Source organism: Oryctolagus cuniculus, chromosome 10 (genome assembly GCF_051225735.1).
Source record: "Oryctolagus cuniculus isolate XC-2025 breed Fujian yellow rabbit chromosome 10, ASM5122573v1, whole genome shotgun sequence".
In the NCBI taxonomy this organism is placed as follows: Eukaryota; Metazoa; Chordata; class Mammalia; order Lagomorpha; family Leporidae; genus Oryctolagus; species Oryctolagus cuniculus.
The window spans coordinates 54,414,500-54,432,088 of record NC_142876.1 but is presented as its reverse complement, the minus strand read 5'-3'; the positions used below and the strand labels follow the sequence as shown (position 1 = coordinate 54,432,088).

At 47.8% G+C, this 17,589-nt stretch overlaps 2 protein-coding genes and 2 long non-coding RNA genes across 5 annotated transcripts in view; 3 read left to right on the top strand and 1 right to left on the bottom strand.

Annotated features, from left to right (window-relative positions):
* The window catches only part of RIOK3 (RIO kinase 3), a 28,333-nt gene extending 22,608 nt beyond the window's left edge, over positions 1–5,725 (top strand). The window contains exons 10-13 of the mRNA XM_002713456.6: positions 364–444; positions 537–626; positions 3,062–3,169; positions 4,117–5,725. Of these exons, the coding sequence (XP_002713502.2) occupies positions 364–444; positions 537–626; positions 3,062–3,169; positions 4,117–4,224 (387 nt within the window). The 3' untranslated portion in view covers positions 4,225–5,725. The remainder of the gene's footprint in view (positions 1–363; positions 445–536; positions 627–3,061; positions 3,170–4,116) is intronic.
* A 1,815-nt stretch (positions 5,726–7,540) lies between these two features.
* On the bottom strand, positions 7,541–16,913 carry LOC103349308 (uncharacterized). 2 transcript variants are annotated; one of them, XR_016214105.1, is made up of 4 exons: positions 16,774–16,913; positions 11,011–11,099; positions 10,646–10,759; positions 7,541–7,768 (listed from the first exon to the last, which is right to left on the bottom strand). It is a non-coding gene; the product is annotated as an uncharacterized LOC103349308 (long non-coding RNA). The 2 variants fall into 2 exon arrangements; XR_007921504.3 differs by lacking the exon at positions 10,646–10,759.
* On the top strand, positions 10,780–14,874 carry LOC103349307 (uncharacterized). The gene is made up of 2 exons (XR_016214106.1): positions 10,780–11,188; positions 14,576–14,874. It is a non-coding gene; the product is annotated as an uncharacterized LOC103349307 (long non-coding RNA).
* RMC1 (regulator of MON1-CCZ1) overlaps positions 16,613–17,589 on the top strand; it is a 20,298-nt gene continuing 19,321 nt past the window's right edge. Inside the window, exons 1-2 of the mRNA XM_051851338.3 lie at positions 16,613–16,854; positions 17,512–17,588. Of these exons, the coding sequence (XP_051707298.1) occupies positions 16,753–16,854; positions 17,512–17,588 (179 nt within the window). The 5' untranslated portion in view covers positions 16,613–16,752. The remainder of the gene's footprint in view (positions 16,855–17,511; position 17,589) is intronic.

The window sequence follows — 17,589 nt, the reverse complement described above, 5'->3', positions numbered from 1 at the left end:
TCCAGTTTTTTGAAGTACCCTTGTATAAACCCCCTAGAGATCTAAATAGGACATTTGTCCTTTCGTAAAAGGAAGTCTTACCAAGGGTCCTCTAGTTAGTGACCACAGACCCAGTGTGGGAATCCAGGACTGACCATTGACCTCCTGACTTTGCTGTCCTATGGGTAAGGGTCATGCGCTGATCTCCATTGTCTCACTGTTCCCACATTCCACTTAAAACACCAACAACAGTAAAAGCCCTGTCCTGTTTTTAAACCTTGTTTTTTCTTTTTGGAAACCACTGATGCAGTTAAACATTTTAGTTTTGTAGGTAAATTAGGATTGTTCCTTAATTTCCTAAATCTTTGCCTTTCCCCCTCACAGTTGATGCAGCAGTTGTATAATGAATGTACTCTTGTACACGCTGACCTCAGTGAGTACAACATGCTGTGGCATGCCGGGAAGGTGAGGAGCACATTTTGTTAATGTTCGGATTAAATTTCTCCATGTAAATTGTTGATTGCAAATATATTGGTGTATGTTCCCTATTTAAATAGGTCTGGTTGATCGACGTCAGTCAGTCCGTAGAACCAACCCACCCTCATGGCTTGGAGTTCTTATTCCGTGACTGCAGGAATGTCTCCCAGGTAGGCATGCAAATCGGTACTTTTTTTTGGTGAGATGTAACAGGCCCAAAATATTTCTCTCACCCTTATGGTAAGTATGAAGACATGCTCTTAGACACTGAAGGAAGGGATACTGGCTATTTTTAGGATAAGGAAGTAAAGATTAGTGTTCATTTTCAGCAAGAATTTGATTCTGTGTCTGACATTTTGGGCAAACTTTCCAAGGGAGTTTTGCCTTTGACACCTAATACTAAAGCAACTTGAACAGTGCTTTTAACAAGCTAATACAGGGTGAGCATTCCTAATCCAAAAATCTGAAATCCAAAGTGCTTACATCTGAAACTCATCGAGTGCTGACATAATAGCATAAGTGGAAACCTCCACACCTGACCTCATGTATCAGGTTGCAGTCAAAAATTAGATGAACCAAATTATTGTATAAAATTACCCTCAGGCTTTGTGTATAAATTATATACAAAGTATAAATGAATTTCCTGTTTAGACTTTTGTCCCATCCCCAAGATACATATGCACGCAAATACCAAAGACTGAAAACAACCCAAAACACTTCTGGTTCCAGGTTCTGGATAAGGGATGCTCAGCCTGTACACAGTAAGCCTGTATGCTTAATGCCATTGTCATCACCACTGAGAAAAGGACAGTCTCCTTAGTGGGATGGTGTCTGCTCACCGCCACTATGAGAGAGTAAAGAGAAGGTAAAACTCAGTAAGCACAGAGTTGGGTCACATTTGTTTGCCGTTTCTAAGCAAATGGATGGTTAGCAACAGATTGAGGTAGTAAGGATTTTTCTAAAGCATACAATAACCACATATTGGAAATAACCCCTAAACCCACTTGAAAATTTTAGTTCTTGGCAGGTCTTCAAAGAAGGAGGTACCTTTCTCTGAAGGGAGGAGAGAACCTCCACTTTGACTATGACCTTGTCTAAACAAGATAAGAGTCGGAGAACTCAAGGGGCTTCCATAGCCTTGGAAACTCATGACTGGTGCATAGGGAGATTACTGATGCCATAAACAGGAGTGTCAATTTGTAAAGTCAACAACAGGAGTCACTGTGCACTTACTCCTCATGTGGGATCTCTGTCCTTAATGTGCTATACTTTGAGATTTAATACTATAACGAGTACTCAAACAGTATATTTCACTTTGTGTTTCTATGGGGGTGCAAACTGTTGAAATCTTTACTTAATGTATACTAACTGATCTTCTGTAAAAAAAAAAAAAAATTACCAATTCCCAACTTGACTCTCACTGGGATTAAACATGACAATAGGTCTGATCTGATTTCATCATCATTTAAAAAATCATCTATTATTTTTCACTTTATGTTTCTGTGTGGGAGCAAACTGTTGAAATCTTTACTTAATGTATGCTAAACTGATCTTCTGTATATAAAGAGAATAGGAAATGAATCTTGATGTGAATGGAAGGGGAGAGGGAGTGGGAAAGGGGAGGGTTGCGGGTGGGAGGGACGTTATGGGGGGGAAGCCATTGTAATCCATAAGCCATACTTTGGAAATTTATATTCATTAAATAAAAGTTAAAAAAAAAATTTTAGTTCTTGGGAGTTAGTGTATTGCATCTGCACATTTCAAAGCAGTGCCAAATAATTTTATACAGTAGTCCTCCTTTATCCTTTCGGTTGCCTACAGTCAATTTAAGTCCAAAGATATGAAGTGGAAAATTCTAGAAGTAAACAATTCATGAGTTTTAAATTGTACACGCTTCTGAATAGTCTGGTGAAATCTCACCCTGTCCTGCCTAGGACACCAATCACTCCTTTGTCCAGCTTCCCCCCGTTAGTCATCGAATAGCTGCCTGTTACCAGGTTGACTGTTGCAGTGTGGAAGTGCTCATGTTCAGGTAACCTTTACGGAGTGGCCTAGTGCTGCGTTACAAGGCCTGTGTCGTTCACCTCACGTCATCGCATCATGTAGGCATGTGTCACCTCACATTATCACAAGAAGAAGGGTGAGTACAAGACAGGAAGATTTTGAGAGGCCACATTCACATAACATTTATTACAGTCTATTGTTAAAATTGTTCTTTTTTATTATTAAATAGTTGTTAATCTCTTTCCTGTGCCTAATTTTTAAATTAAACTTCACCATATGAAAAATTGTGAAAGAATTTAGTATATACAAAGCGTAATACTGTCCACGGTCTTCGGCATATCTCACACAGATAAGTGGGAACTACTGTATATGCCACTCATTTCTATAGTCATAAACGTTAAGTGTGGTGAACTAAATCCAGAAGGTAGGAGAGATGTGTCAAATAGAATGATAAGCAAACTGAAGCTAGCATAGTTAGTTGACGTGGAAAAATCAAGTGCTGAAAAATGGTGGAAGGAGAATACACGCGTATTCCCTGTGTTTAGTTTATAAGAGAATCTTCCCAACACCTCCTGCTGACTTCCTCCCATTTCTGTACCAGTTTTTCCAGAAAGGAGGAGTGAAGGAAGCACTTAGTGAACGAGAACTGTTCAATGCTGTTTCGGGCTTAAACATCTCAGCAGATAATGAGGCGGATTTCCTAGCGGAGGTAAGTGATGCACAGCTGTTTTCCCCTTGCTGGTGAAGGGCTTCACATAGAGGAGATATCTGACACCCAGAGCGGTCTCTCTTCCCCCAAAAACAGAACGAGAGTTGTCTTCTCTTGAGATGTTTTTGCTGATGTTTTCCTCACCAGGCCTACAACTTAGGATAAACACATGGCAAAACACTTTGTTAAGGGATTCTCTGGTTTAGTTAAGATGAACAGGTGACACATTTCTTATTTCCTCTATTTTATGACCAAGTGGATTGAAGAATTCTCTGGGTGCAAAAAAAAAAAAAAAGCAATAATACATGATCCCTGCCCTTAACTGAACATAGAAAGTTAGACGTAATCATAGAGATACTCAGTTATTACAGTATCCAAACAGAACCATAAAAAAAATCTTCCTCCAAAGAAGACCTCTTAAAATTGAACAGAAACTAAAAAGAAAAGTAGCAGCTAATTATTTCCAACATGCTACCAAAGCAGAGAACAGTTACAGAGTCTGTTCTCAAACTCCTAAATAGGACTTGAGGTTGGCCAAGCTGTGCTGGCAACTAAAGCCAGAGGAGAAAGGAGAAACATGGTAATAGAAAGCTGTGCAGTTCAGCCTCTAGCACAAGACAGCTGCCCAGGAAGCAGGTGTTACTGTTGCTGAGTGAATGCTGGAATCTCCTGTCCTTGTTCCTGGAAAGCTTTGTTGAGTCCACATTAAGACATACGTGATTCTGATTGCTAGCTTGAAAGGGATCCTAAACTGACCCACCTAATGTAATCAAGTCAACAACGGGCATGAGTGTATGAACATACATGTACACACACATACACACAGGAATTCTAATTCAAAGCCAGCATCAATAAGTGACCTTGTTTTAAGAGAATAAAAGTACCGCCTCCATCTAAAGTATGGTTTCTTTGAATTTGACAAGTGGATCAATGTGTTCATTCTGTAGATAGAAGCTTTGGAGAAGATGAATGAAGACCACGTTCAGAAGAACGGAAGGAAAGCGGCTTCATTTCTGAAAGATGACGGGGGCCCTCCAGTACTGTATGATGAATAGCAGCAGTCCCCACTGCTTTCGGCGGTAACGCGGCGGTCACTGGCGCCTGCCAAGAGCCAGCGGAGTCATGGGTGACTGACATGCCAAGACACGAGGAGGCGTGTACACTGGTGCTTCTCTGCTTCCCCCTGTCACTCACGTGCCGGATGTGTGGAATGTTTAGCTCAACATCGAGAGAATAAAATGTCACTACCTCTCACCTGAACAGGATAATAGAGTTCTTTAACAGCTCTAGGTTGTCTAGCTGAAGTGGATCTAATTTTACAGGACTCATGGCATAAAATGTTTTGATGAGAATTGTAAAAACTTAGCCAGCTCTTCCAGATACAGGGGACAGGACAGATGTGTTTACCCAGGGGAGCTTAATGACAGCCTACTTGGTTTTTTCACCTCCTGGTTTTGTGTTGCGTCTTTCCTCAAATATTTTATTGGCCTAAATTAGCCCTTCTCAATTCTTTTTCCAAACTGCAAATACGATTCTGTAGGAAAATTTCTTCTCCTTAGTGGATATTATTAATGGAAATTTGTTTTCAGAATGACTGCGGGAAACATACAAACAATGTACTTTTTATTGATACATCATGAAAATGGACTGAATTCTATTTTTTCCATGTTCATATCAAAGAAATGGCATCATAGAGATAAGTATAAGAGAACTTCATTACCCACAGTTTTAAATTTCACTTTTTTAGCTTTTCTACATTTAGGTAAAGGGTTAGGATGTAGCTCACTGTGTGGCTGTTCTACATTTATAATGAAATATGCATTATCTGGAATGACGGACTTAACCATGTCTGACGTATTTTAATGAAGTCAATGAGACATATTTTAGTTTACATCTCACTAAAACTGTATTTATTGATTTTGAGAGAAACATAGCTAACCAATGAGAAGTATTAAATAATCAAAGGATGAAAATATATATGAAAACAATTCAGATACCAAATCAACCCACTAATTGGAACCATCCAGCCTCACTGTTAGTAGTTGTTAGTACCGGCAGGACAGCACTTTGAGAAAGCAAGCAGTGCCCTGGAAAAGGACCTGGCTTTGTTGGGACTGCAGGGTCGTCATTCCTCCTACCACTACAGATCCAGCTTCCGGTCTGGTCATAGGAAGTAAGTCTGGACATCATTTACATTTGAAGACTTCCCTTTTAACAGTACTCTAAAAGGCCAGATACGTTGTTTCTAGAAAAATATTTATTTTTGTTTCTGTGTTACAGCTTTTAACTGCATTTCAGAGAAGTGTGGTTTTGGGTGGATACTCATTATATTTCTGAAATGTTTACTACTCTGAAACAAAGATGTAAATGGTGATTACTGGCTTTACAGAAATTTCAGAGAACTAATTTTTATTATCATTAACCATTTAAAACTTTTTTGTTTTGTTTTCTGACATACTCTGTTTGACACAAAGCAGCAAACCATTGATGCGTGGCATTCTTGGAGTGTGCTGTGAACGTACTTTTTAAGAAATTAAAAGTGCAGAGATCATTTTAGAATTGGTCCTTTGTGTGATTTCTTCCTGTCCCTTGATTACCTTATATCCTGACACCAAGTTACCCTTTTTGTATAAAATGAAACGGTATTTTCTAAGCAGATAATCATATTTAGATTTCACTTTCAGCTGGTATATTTCTCGTTACAAAATGGTTTTCCCCTCTTAGAGATCAGAGACTAAATTTTTCACAGATTGGAAAAAGAAGGTGGGAAATGTTGGTTTGCTAAATAAACCAAATGAAAAAAAATTATGGAAACAGGGATATTTTGCCTCATTTTACTGGAAGTAGCTATCAATAGCTATACAATAAGGAAGGTTGTAGCAAATTTTTCTTTCAGCAAAATAATTTGTTGTCAGCTTCCTTAATGTAAAACAAAAATCAGGTTTTTTTCCTGTTTGCAAAACTAAAACATGCTCATTTGAATTTAGATAGTACCAAAGTTTAGAATGTTAAGAGACCCGTGGAGTTCCTGGCAGGGGTGGGGAACTTCTGGCCCACGGGCCGGATAAGCATGTAGCCTGCACCTGCCAAGCAGCTGCAGGCGGGACTCGTAACTCAGTAGATCTACAGCAGGCTCATATTTAAGTTGATAATTCCGTATGGTCTGCAGATGATGTTACAAATACCCAAATGGCCCTTGGCAGAGAAAGGGTTCCTAGCCTGGTTTAGAATGTGGTGTGCATCCCTGCCAGTTTTTCCCTCTCTGCATATATTACTTTCTGTTTTCAAAACATCTGTGAACAGACGGCAAGATGAAGCGAGGCAGCTGGTGGGGAAATGCTGAGCATGGTAGACCCTTTAGGAAGATGAAGGTAGAGCCCTGAGAAGTGCCGGGAGGACCACAGGGCTTAGCACTCATGCAGCCTCTGGGCGGCAGAGAGATTGTTTCCACACCTTTTGAAATCGCAAGCACTTTGCCAGCCCTATAGAAATGGAGCAAGGGAGGAGGCTCTTCAGATTGTGTTTTTAAACCATGATATTTAGGGCTTTGAAGATGTATATTTTTCTGGTTTTGTTTTTTTTTTTTTGGGGGGGGGGGATAGTGTAAAACTTTGTTTTCTCTCTCTCTTTTTTTTTTTTTTTTTCAAAAGGCAAAAGATCAACAGATTTTCCACCTGCTGGTTCACTCCCCAAATGGCTGCAACAGCCGGGGCTGGATCAGGCCAAAGTCAGGAGCCTGGAACTCGGTCTGGGTCACTCTCCTCTGTTTCTGTGCCTTTTTAGAGTAAGATCCAGGGGCTGGTGCATTGGGTTAATCCTTTGCCTGTGGCTCTGGCATCCCACGTGGGCACTGGTTTGAGTCCCGGATGTTCCACTGCCAGTCCAGCTCCCTGCTATGGCCTGGGAAAGCAGTGGAAGATGACCCAAGTCATTGGGCCCCTGCACCCACATGGGAGACCAGGAAGAAGCTCCTGGCTCCTGGCTTCAGATCTGTGCAGCTCTGGCCATTGCTGTCATTTGGGGAGTGAACCAGCAGAGGGAAGACCTTTCTCTCTGTCTCGCTCTCACTATCTGTGGCTCTGCCTCTCAAATAAATAAAATCTTAAAAATAGAGTCCAAAGGGCTTGCAGCAGGCTGAATCTGGCCCATGTTAAAGGCCCATTCTCTTGTCCTAGACTTCTTTACTTATTCTGGCCACACCAGATTAATTCGCAACCACACCTGCCTCAGGGCCTTTGCTCTTACTGTTCCCTCTGCTTGGAATGCTCTTCTAGGTACCCTTCACATCTCCACCCCTCCAGTGTCTTTGTGTGCAAATGTTTTTTGACTATGATCCACTGCTGTACAACCAAGTACTTCAAAGTTCCGTGGTGTAGAGCAACAAGCATTTTATTATCTCACACAGTTTCTGAGGGTTAGGAATCCAGGAGTGGCTTCTTGGCTGATTCTGGTTCAAGGACTCATAAATTTGCAGCTGGCTCTACCCCATTCTGAGAGCCTGGCTAGGACTGGAGGACCCACTTCCAAGATGGCTCACTCGTGTGTGTGTAGTAGAGGCAAAGTCGTACTTCTGTCCTCCGGGGGGTTTATTAGCTGGACCTGGAAATGAAACATATCAGAAAAAGCACACACATTTATTTAATGTCAATTTTATACAACACAGGCATCCTCCTAAAGAAACGAAGACAAAGAAACATTCTGAGTTAGACAAGGAGGAGCAGATTGTGAGAATGTTAGTAAGGCAAGTGGGCCTGGGCTAGGGTGGTCATGGGAAAGTGACCAGGAAGCTGAGGCTTAGTTCAGCCAGGCTGGTCTGAACAGAGTTCCTTCAGCTTTGACTCTCCATCTCTGGGGAGAAAAATGTCTTTTTTTCGGGGCTGACACTGTGGTGCGGTAGGTTAAATCTCCACTTGTGGCGCCAGCCTTCCATATGGGTGCTGGTTCAAGTCCCAGCTGCTCTTCTTCCAATCCAGCTCTCTGCTATGGCCTGGGAAAGCAGTGGAGGATGGCCCAAGTGCTTGGGCCCCCGCACCACTTGGGAGACCCGGAAGAAGCTCCTGGCTCCTGGCTTTGGATCAGCCCAGTTCCGGCCATTGTAGCCATTTGGAGAGTGAACCAGCAGATGGAAGACCTCTGCCTCTCAAATAAATCTGTTTAAAAAAAAAAAATGTCTTTTTTCTCCGGGTACAGGGAGGCCACCTTCCACAAGATAGTTTTACCTCCAGCTTTCAGGAAGATCAGAGCACCGTTCAGCATCTGCTGGCTTTAGTTTTTAGTTTTGGTTTTAGGCTTTCAACTCAAACGTCAAGATGCTGCAGTGGTGCATTGAGCGGTGACAGGTTCAAGGTGTCCCAGGGCTGTTGGCAGGAGGCTTCAGTACTATGGAGGCAGCAGCTTCTCCCGAGTGCCGCTCGTGTGTCCTTGCAACCTGGCAGCTGGTTTTCCCCAAAGCATCCAAGAAAGAGTAAGGCAGAAGCCACAATGTCTTTCATCATCTCTGTCACTAGTGTGATACCCTACTGATGTGCAGGTCTGCCCTGTTCAACCTGCAGGGTGGCTGGGCACTACGGAAGGACAGAGCCAGGAGGCAGAACCCCTTGAGGCTTCTCCTAGCTAACACATTTTACTCCTCTGTTTCTACCTGCTAACCAGTAAGCCTGGTGAGAGCAGGAAGTTCAGTTGGCCTTAATCTTGTATCCTGGGCCTTACGATGGCACCTGGCATCTTTGAGTAGATGCTCACACCTACATAGCAGTAGATGTTACAGCTGGGTGGCTCGGGTTGGGCTGGGAATTACATGGAATCTGCTTCAACTTTTAAGTCTTCAACAGCTGTCCTGATATAGAATAGGCTCTTGGGCAGGCTGTGAGCTCCGCGTTACCTGAACTGTTAATACAGGTGGGGGCCTGCCACAGTTCGGTGAGTTCATTCTTAAGGACCCTTCCATATCTTCTGTTGCCCCTGGAGGGATGGCCAAGCTCTACCTCTGCCTCTTAGGCTCCCAGCTGGCTCTAGTTAAATTGACTTAAGCTAGATTAACAGGAGAAATATTTAATACAAGTTTCATGTGGCACAAAACCCCTCGTAGGGACATGAAAACAAAAGCAGTAGTTAGAGTGTGTTGCTCTGTGAAATTGTACCCCAAAACAGTAAGTTACAAAGAAGCAGCTAGATTACAGGGATGGCTTAAAATAAAAGTTTTTAATGTATTTGTTTTTTTGAAAGAAGAGATCTTCCATCTGCTGTTTCACTCCCCAAATGCCCCCAACAGCTGGGGCTGGGAGACAGGAGCTCAAGTAGGTGAGCTCTCAGCTGCTGCCTCCCAGGGTGCACATTAGCAGGAGGTCAGGAAGCTGGATTGGAAGATGGACAGTGATGCAGGATGTAGGCATCCCATCCCAAGACGTGCCAACTCCTGCCCCTGGAGTGGCATTTCTTTTCAACTCCTTCACCCTATACTTGAAAAATGTTGTTTTCTGTTTGGGAAGATAATACATGCTCATTTACAAAATTCAAATAATACCAAAAATGGAAAAAAAAGCAGAAATCACCCACAGTACAAGATAACCACAAATACATTATTCCTGGTACTTTTTAAAAACTATTATAAAGGTTTATTTATTTATTTGAAAGTAGAGTTACAGAGAGGGAGAGAGAGAAATCTTCCATCTGCTGGTTCATTCCCCAAAATGGCCAAGGTGGGGCTAGTTCAAAGTGAGGAGCCAGAAGCTGCTTCTAGGTCTCCCATGTGAGTGCAGGCGCCCAATCACTTGGGCCATCTTCTGCTTTCCCAGGCACATAAGCAGGGAGCTGGACTGGAAGTAGAGCAGCTGGGACTCGAACTGGCTGGCACCCATATGGGATGCCAGCTCTGCAGGTAGTGGCTTAACGTGCTGTGCCACAATGCCAGTCCCACTCCTGTTACTTTTGATACACACATATACATGCGAATACAAATATATAAACACGCATGGGGTAGCCCATCCTGGAAAGGCAGCAGATGATGGCTCAGGTACCTGGGTTCCTGCCGTCTGAGTGGGAGAGTGGGATTGAATTCCAGGCTCCTGGACCTGGCCTGGTCCAGCCCAGAATGTTGTGGGTATGTAGGGAGTGAACCAGCTCAGGGAAGACCTCTCTGTTGCTCTCCAGCCCTCTGCCTTTCAAATAATTAAAACTTTAAAAAAAAAATGCATCCAAATATAAAAACTTAAGAAATGAAAAAGGTTACAAAGCAGTGATACACGTAGTGAAGATTTGTCTGTAAATATAGGTATGCATTCTTTAAAAAGCTCCTTTTACAAAAATTATGCTCATTTCAAGGCCAGAAGGAGTTTAGAACATTTGAAAAAAGTGCAAGTCACCTGGAAACCTGCCAAGTGTGGCTCTCATTCCACCACACTTTGGTACCTATCTCCAGATGCTTGTTGTCTGACAAAGAAAAAAAGATGAGCAGAACGCAGACAACGGGAAGCTTACGTGTTGTTCTCGGGTCATGAGGCTGTCAGCACTTTCTCTGCTACCGAGGAAGGAAAACAAGCAGGTGGGGCTCTTATCTTAGACACCAGGAGTTACCCTGAGCTTTTGGTGGTTCTGGAAAACACAGGCCCATCGTAAAATAAGGAAGAAAAACAAAACTAGCCAAAGAGCTCACTGCTGATCCGCAAACCCCGGAGCCGGCAGGACGGGCAGGCCATTGTACATACGCCCAGCCAGGGCTGAGCCGGCTCCAGGCTGCCTGTTCTCAGTTTACCCACTCCCAGCAGGGAGACCCCTGCAAGGCCCCAGCCTGCTCTTCTGCAGGTTCTGGAGCCCAGCGTTTAGCACCCTGCCTGTGAACATACCTCCCTCTTTCAGCTTCTCTTTGCCATTGCACTTGACATCTCTGCCCCTCATCCATGGCTTTCAGAGTGGCAGCAGCAGCAGCTTGGTTCTGGAAGAAAAGTGCCAGCGCAGGTCAGACAGCCTGCCCCTCCTCCAGGCTCAGGGCCTCCCCGCTTCTCACTGGTACCCTCACGAAAGGTAAGAGAACGGCCTTCAATTAACCGATTATTAACGAAACCCAAGATCCTCATTACTTTGGTAATTCTTGTCCCATGTCCTCATGTTTTCAGGTTCCAGGTGAACCAACAATTGTTGAGGAATCATGAGAAAATCCTCTTCCTCTTTTTTGGTGGTTTAGTAATTGTTCATATGCAGGTTTGACTTTCACAGTTAAATAACCGAGAGGACCTTCCACGTTTGTCTGAGAACAGATGTCTAAAATGATCACGTGAGGAGGTGTCCTGAAAGTACGGATTGCCAAGCCACAGTATCGGGAATAGGACACTGGAATCTGAATTTTAAAGAAACAGCGCAACCAACCCTAAAAGGCCACGGGCGTGGAAGGAGCCCATTGTTAGTTGCTAACCCAATGATCACTTCCATCTTGTCTCCCTACTGAAAACTCCAGTTTTCCCCAGGGCACAATATGCCCAAACTACATTTCCCAAACCCCTTTGCAGCTAGGGTGGCTATTAGACACAACTGGGGCCAAGAGGTGGAAGCCAAGGTCATTTGGTGGGAAGCTCTGGAAAGGCTCTTAAGAAAGGATCAGACTCAGCCAGCCAAGGGCCTTTTGCCTGTCACACTTCCTGCCTGGGGACCGTGGACCCATGCTAGAAGCAAGTGTGCCCCTTGCACGTAGGAGGCGGGGAACACGAGGATGCACGGCACATGCTGAGGCCGGGCTGCTGAGAGGAGAGGAGAGGAGAGAGATGGCCGAGACATCATGGAGCCTCAGCAGCAGGCCTGGATGGATCCTCCAGACTACTGGTCTCCTCCAGAAAATCGGCCCCTGATTTGGTTGTTACTGTACGTTGGGTTTCCGGTTAGTTGCACTGAAACGCAATTCTAACTGATGCGATACCTTGGACAATCAAGACAGAGGACAGGAAAGGAGAGGGCTGTGTGCAGACGCCTGCGAGAGCAGAGTGGAGTACATTACAAACTGCGTTGAATGAAAACTTGGGGGAGTTTCAAGGCACATTGCATTGCTCTGTCAACAGGAACAAGTGAACAGCAACTCAAACCTCCCCAGAAACAAAGGCACAGCTGGGTAACAAAGTCAGCTGTTGGTAGAAACAACCCAAAATGTAGTGTGATTTGCACAAAGCATGGAGAGATTGACTGCGACTTTAGGACATTCTTTTTATTTATTTATTTATTTTTATTTTATTTTTTTTGACAGGCAGAGTGGACAGTGAGAGAGAGAGACAGAGAGAAAGGTCTTCCTTTGCCGTTGGTTCACCCTCCAATGGCTGCCGCAGCAGGCACACCGCGCTGATCCGATGGCAAGAGCCAGGTACTTATCCTGGTCTCCCATGGGGTGCAGGGCCCAAGCACTTGGGCCATCCTCCACTGCACTCCCTGGCCACAGCAGAGAGCTGGCCTGGAAAAGGGGCAACCGGGACAGAATCCGGCGCCCCGACCGGGACTAGAACCCGGTGTGCCAGCGCCGCAAGGTGGAGGATTAGCCTAGTGAGCAGCGGCGCTGGCCTGGGACATTCTCTTTCAAAGGGACAAGGTTAGTGACCAAAGATTGCATTTATTTTTTCTAGAGACTTCATTCTACATGGTTCTATACTGAATAGTCTTAATTTCATTTGATTGCTATTGGTTACTTTTACATTTCTAGAGGTAATCTGCAGATAAGGCATTAAGTTTATACTTACAGAACGTAAATCCTCTGAACTTGAAAAATGTGAATGAGTCAGCATTCTCCAGAGAAACAGAACCAGTTGGAGAAATATGCGACTGCACACACAGCTCCTTTTGTAAAAATTCCGCTCATGTTAAAGCCGGAAGGGATTTAGAACATTCAGGTAAGAAAGTGAGAGTCACAGAGTGGGATCAGCTGGATCAGAAGCGGAGCAGCCCGGACTCCAACCAGAGCTCCGATGTAGGGGCGGCACCACAACACCGACCCCACAGGTAGCACTCAATGCCACTGGAGGCCCAAGGCAAGTGGCACAAAAATCAAGCCTGGCTCTTCATCAGGACCCAAAAATCCTGCCTAAAGCAACTGAACCTAATTATCCAGGAGGAAGGATGGGACGCCCTGTGCTAAAAGGTGGCAGGTGCTCTTCTGCACTGACGGTGATGCACACGCACTTGCTCACACTCACTTGCACATGTGCAGTGCCCTGCACTGCTGCCTTCTGTCCTTGATAGACCTTCCTGTGGGGTCAAGTTCAAATAGGCTCCTCATGTGGGAGCCGCCTTGGTCTGCAGACTTCTACCCTCCAGGCCGTTTCCTGCGGTGAGGGGAGGGTCAGCTAGCAAGGGGCACAATTGGTGGGAAGCCCATTTTCCAAGTGATGGCTCAAGATTCTCCAAAAATAGAGGTGAGGTGGCTTGTGGGGGATATTGAGGGTGGAGCAGGCATGGCACAGCCGATGAGGTGACCCAGGCGGGACCAAGGATTCCTAGCAGAGCCCGGTGCCCTTTTGCAGGGCTCCTCCTGAAGCAGGCCCAGAGAAAGCAGGGCTCTGAATTCACCTGCCAAGGCTGAGGCTCTGGAGCAAAGGAAAAGGGCACTGGAGCTGACGAGGAGGGAAGGGAGGGGGGAAAGGGTGGCCGCACTGCCGCAGAGGGGACAGGAGCATAGGTTGGGAGTCCCAGGGGGCAGCTGGGGGAGCCTGCTGATGGGATGGCAGGGTGTGGCAGGAGAGCAGGTTCCTGGAGCGAATGATTTTTTTTTCCAGTGGGATGCTGAGGGGAGGGAGGGGTCTTAAATGAAGGCACTCGAAACAGTTAATAGAAAACAGAATTGAATGCTTATTTTGATATAAAAAGGTGTGAAATCCATGCCCAGTCTTCATAGTACACATTGTCCATGAACTTCCTTAAAGACCCCTCCTAGTCCCTCCTGTGATGACTTTCAGACCCATGCATCCATCATCTGCCCAGATGTCTTCTCTCCTTGAACCCCCCCCCCCAATTGTGGGCCTGCTTCCTGCAGAATTCTCAGAACTGCACCAGTAGCTGTCACACACCACCATCTATCTGCAATGAAGCAGGAGCCCACGAGAATCCTCTCCAAGGTGCTGACTTTATATTGGAGCAGGGGACAATGGGTGTCTTTCACATTAGGGGGAAGTGGATGTGAAAGAGGGGGAGTTCTTGTCACCGTATGGAGAGCTGGGGACCAGCTCGCAGGTGTGAAACCAAGCCCCTTCACAGCGCCTTGGCCATGGATGCACGATACCCCCAGGGCCTTGTCTCCTACCATCTCCCAGCCTCCCTCCCTCCCTCAGCTGAAAGTTTCCTTGCCCTGCTTTTACTAAAATCCACTGAGTTGAGGGGTGGTGCAGCCGGCACTGCAGAGTCCCTGATGGCGAGACTCATGAGGTCATTTATCTCCCCTAGGGATCTCTTCTCTGGGAATCCCAGGCCCTGAGAAACAAGGAGCGGTCACCTGACTGACCACAGCCTGCCTGGCCATCACCAAAATCCCCTAAAAAACATGACAGCGCTGACCAGTCACAGGAGGGCCGCGAGGTCTGCCGACCAACCAGGGACTTGGACAGAGCTGAACACACATCTCGAAAGGCCACCCTCACTTTACAAGAACCTTTACCTGTAAGCCCCTGTGGAGCCTGGGATGGAGCCCTGGCTGTGGGGCTCCTCGCTCTGCACCTTGCAATAAATACTGCTTTCCTTCAGCACCCTGGTGTCAGACATTGACCTGCTGCACGTCAGGTGAGGGGACCCCATTTGAGGGGTTCTATAGGAATTCCTCCAGCTAATTCCAGGGGTGTTCTTAACAGTGTCCTTCAGAAACCTGCTTCCACACAGGCTGTGCGTTCATGGTGGTGAGGGTTAAGCTCCTCCTGGGGTGAGATCTTGGCCAAAAGGGACCCTGGGGTACTTTCTGACCCATCAGCAGTCACCCTCTCAGTAGTCTGGCCTGGTGCAGGCGGCCTGGGGGTTGCCTCTCTCCGAGGACCGGGACTGAGAAGCTGAAAGACAACGCTGGAGAATATCGGGTACCTTTCAGGTCCTGAAATGGAAATGAGTCACCAGCAAGATTTCCAAGGTGCTCAGGACCGCGGCCAGTGACAACACGTCCATCACGGAGCTCTTGACCTTCCCTGCTCCCCTGCCAAACTCGCCCACCTTCTGCAGCCTAGAGAGCGGAGCGCAGCTGCAGTTAGGCATGGAGACCTGGGGGTCATCTGTGAGCCTGCTCTTCCCTCCCATCCACCTCCTCTCCTGCGCCCTGAACCAGGCACTCTCCCTCCTTCCCCTTCCCTGGTCTTGTCTGACATCAACTCATGCCCTTCGGATACTGAAACCACTCAACCACGGTGCTCTGAGAATTTAAACCACCGTGTGATCCAGCAATCCGGATTCTGGGTATGTGAGCATATCCAAAGAATTGAAAGCAGAGTTGCAAAACATACATTTGTACACCCCACTCACAGCAGCACTGTTCACAATAGCCAAGAGGTGGAAGAACGGGTGAACAAGACGTGGTGTATACGTACCAGGGAATACCAAGTCTTAAAATTCCTGGCAAATGCCACACCATGCGTGGACCTGGAGATCACTGTGCTAAGCTAAAAGAAGGTGGACAGGAAAGGGCACACATTATAAAGTTCCACTGACACGAGGCACCTAGGTTAACAACAGACCGGCAGGCACAGAGGTAGAAGGGTGGCTTCCAGGGGCTGGGGGAGGGGAGCCAAGGGGAGTTCCTGGGTTGTTTCAGGTTTGCAAGATAAAACACTTCTGACCTGGCTTGCATGCCTGGCTGCCTGGGAATGCTTGGCTTACTGGTCTGACTCTGCTCTCTGCTAACGCACACTCGGCGAAGCAGCAGGTGATGGCTCCAGCAGCTGGGCCCCTGCCACCCACGTGGGAGACCCCGACCGAGTTCCTGGCTCCTGGCTTCTGCCTAGCCCAAACCTGGACCAACAGATGGGAGGGCTCTCCTGTGTGCGTGCCAGTGCCTGCTTTTCAAACAAAAAATTAAGGTTCCGGAGTTCTGTTTCACAATCATGTCAATGTGCTCAACATTACCGAGCACGTGAACAGGGTTAGATGGCTACGTTTTAGGTTATTTTCCTTTCAGCAATTAAAAAGCCGGGCGATCTGCAATCTACATGGGTTTGCCTCCTCCAGGCTCCTCTCTCTCACTAAGCTCCAGGCGGCACGCGCGGGTGGCGCACAGTAAATCCTCCCGAGAGGAGGGCGAAGCCTTGCACAGGCCCGGGGCAGCCCTGGCACCAACCCCTACGGAACACGCGCGCGCACACACACGAGCCGGGGGAAGGCGCCGCGTGCGCCTTGGGAAGGGGCGGAGCCGCTTGCACAGGGCGGGGCGCGGGGACGGTCTGTGGGCCTCACGGGCCGACGCGGCCCCTTTAAGAGCCGAGGGCGCAGGATCACGTGGCGGGAGGGGCGGGGGCGTGGCACCAGGAAGCGGACTCGGAGCCGGGCCGAGCTCGCCGCCGCCGCCTCCCGTCCCCGCGCGTCCCGTGCTCGGCTCCAAGCTGGCGGCCGCCCCCGGGCCCCCTGTCGCCGCCTCCGCGGCGCCCGCCATGGGCGAGGAGGATTATTACCTGGAGCTGTGCGAGCGGCCGGTGCAGTTCGAGAAGGCGAACCCTGTCAACTGCGTCTTCTTCGATGAGGCCAACAAGCAGGTCCCGCCAGCCCGCGCCCTCCCCGCCCGCGCGCGCGGCCAGCTCCGCAGCTGCGGCCCGCGGCGCCCCGCACCGCTCGGCGGTCGGCGCGCCGGGGCCGAGTGCCCGCTGGCGCAGGCCGGGCCTCCCCACCGGTCCCCGCGCGGGAGCCGGCGCTCACCCGCTCCTTGATGGGCGGGCCGTGGGGGCCGGGTCCTGCCCCAGCTAGGCGGCCCCGTGGCCCCGCAGGTGGCCCCGAGGGTGGACGCGACGCAGTGGCGCTGGGGCCGGCGTTGTCAGCGGCTGGCACGCCGGGCTTTCCCGGGAGCCTTTTGTTGTCTGCGTTTGTCATCAGTTACACTTGTGGCCAAGGATTTGGGCAGTGATGTGATTATTCTGTCTCGGAATTTCTAAGGGGGGCCGGGGAAAGACAGCGTGTACTTGGGGTGCTTGAGCGGCCCGGGGGCGCAAGCCGGGGGGGGGTCCCCGGAGCCATTCCCTTCGCGTTTTTGCTCTCTGGGTTCTTAAGGTGCAAGTGAACAGCTCGGCCTCGGTGTGGGCCCTGTTGGCTCCGCGGAACCGAGGGTGAGGCCGAGCAGATCCTAGCCCTTGCCGGTTGCTGTAGGAGCCCGTGTCCCCAAGGCCCAGGCCGCTAACGTGGCTGCTTTTCCCTCTCAGGTGTTCGCTGTTCGATCTGGTGGCGCCACCGGGGTGGTGGTTAAAGGCCCAGACGACAGGAATCCCATCTCTTTTAGG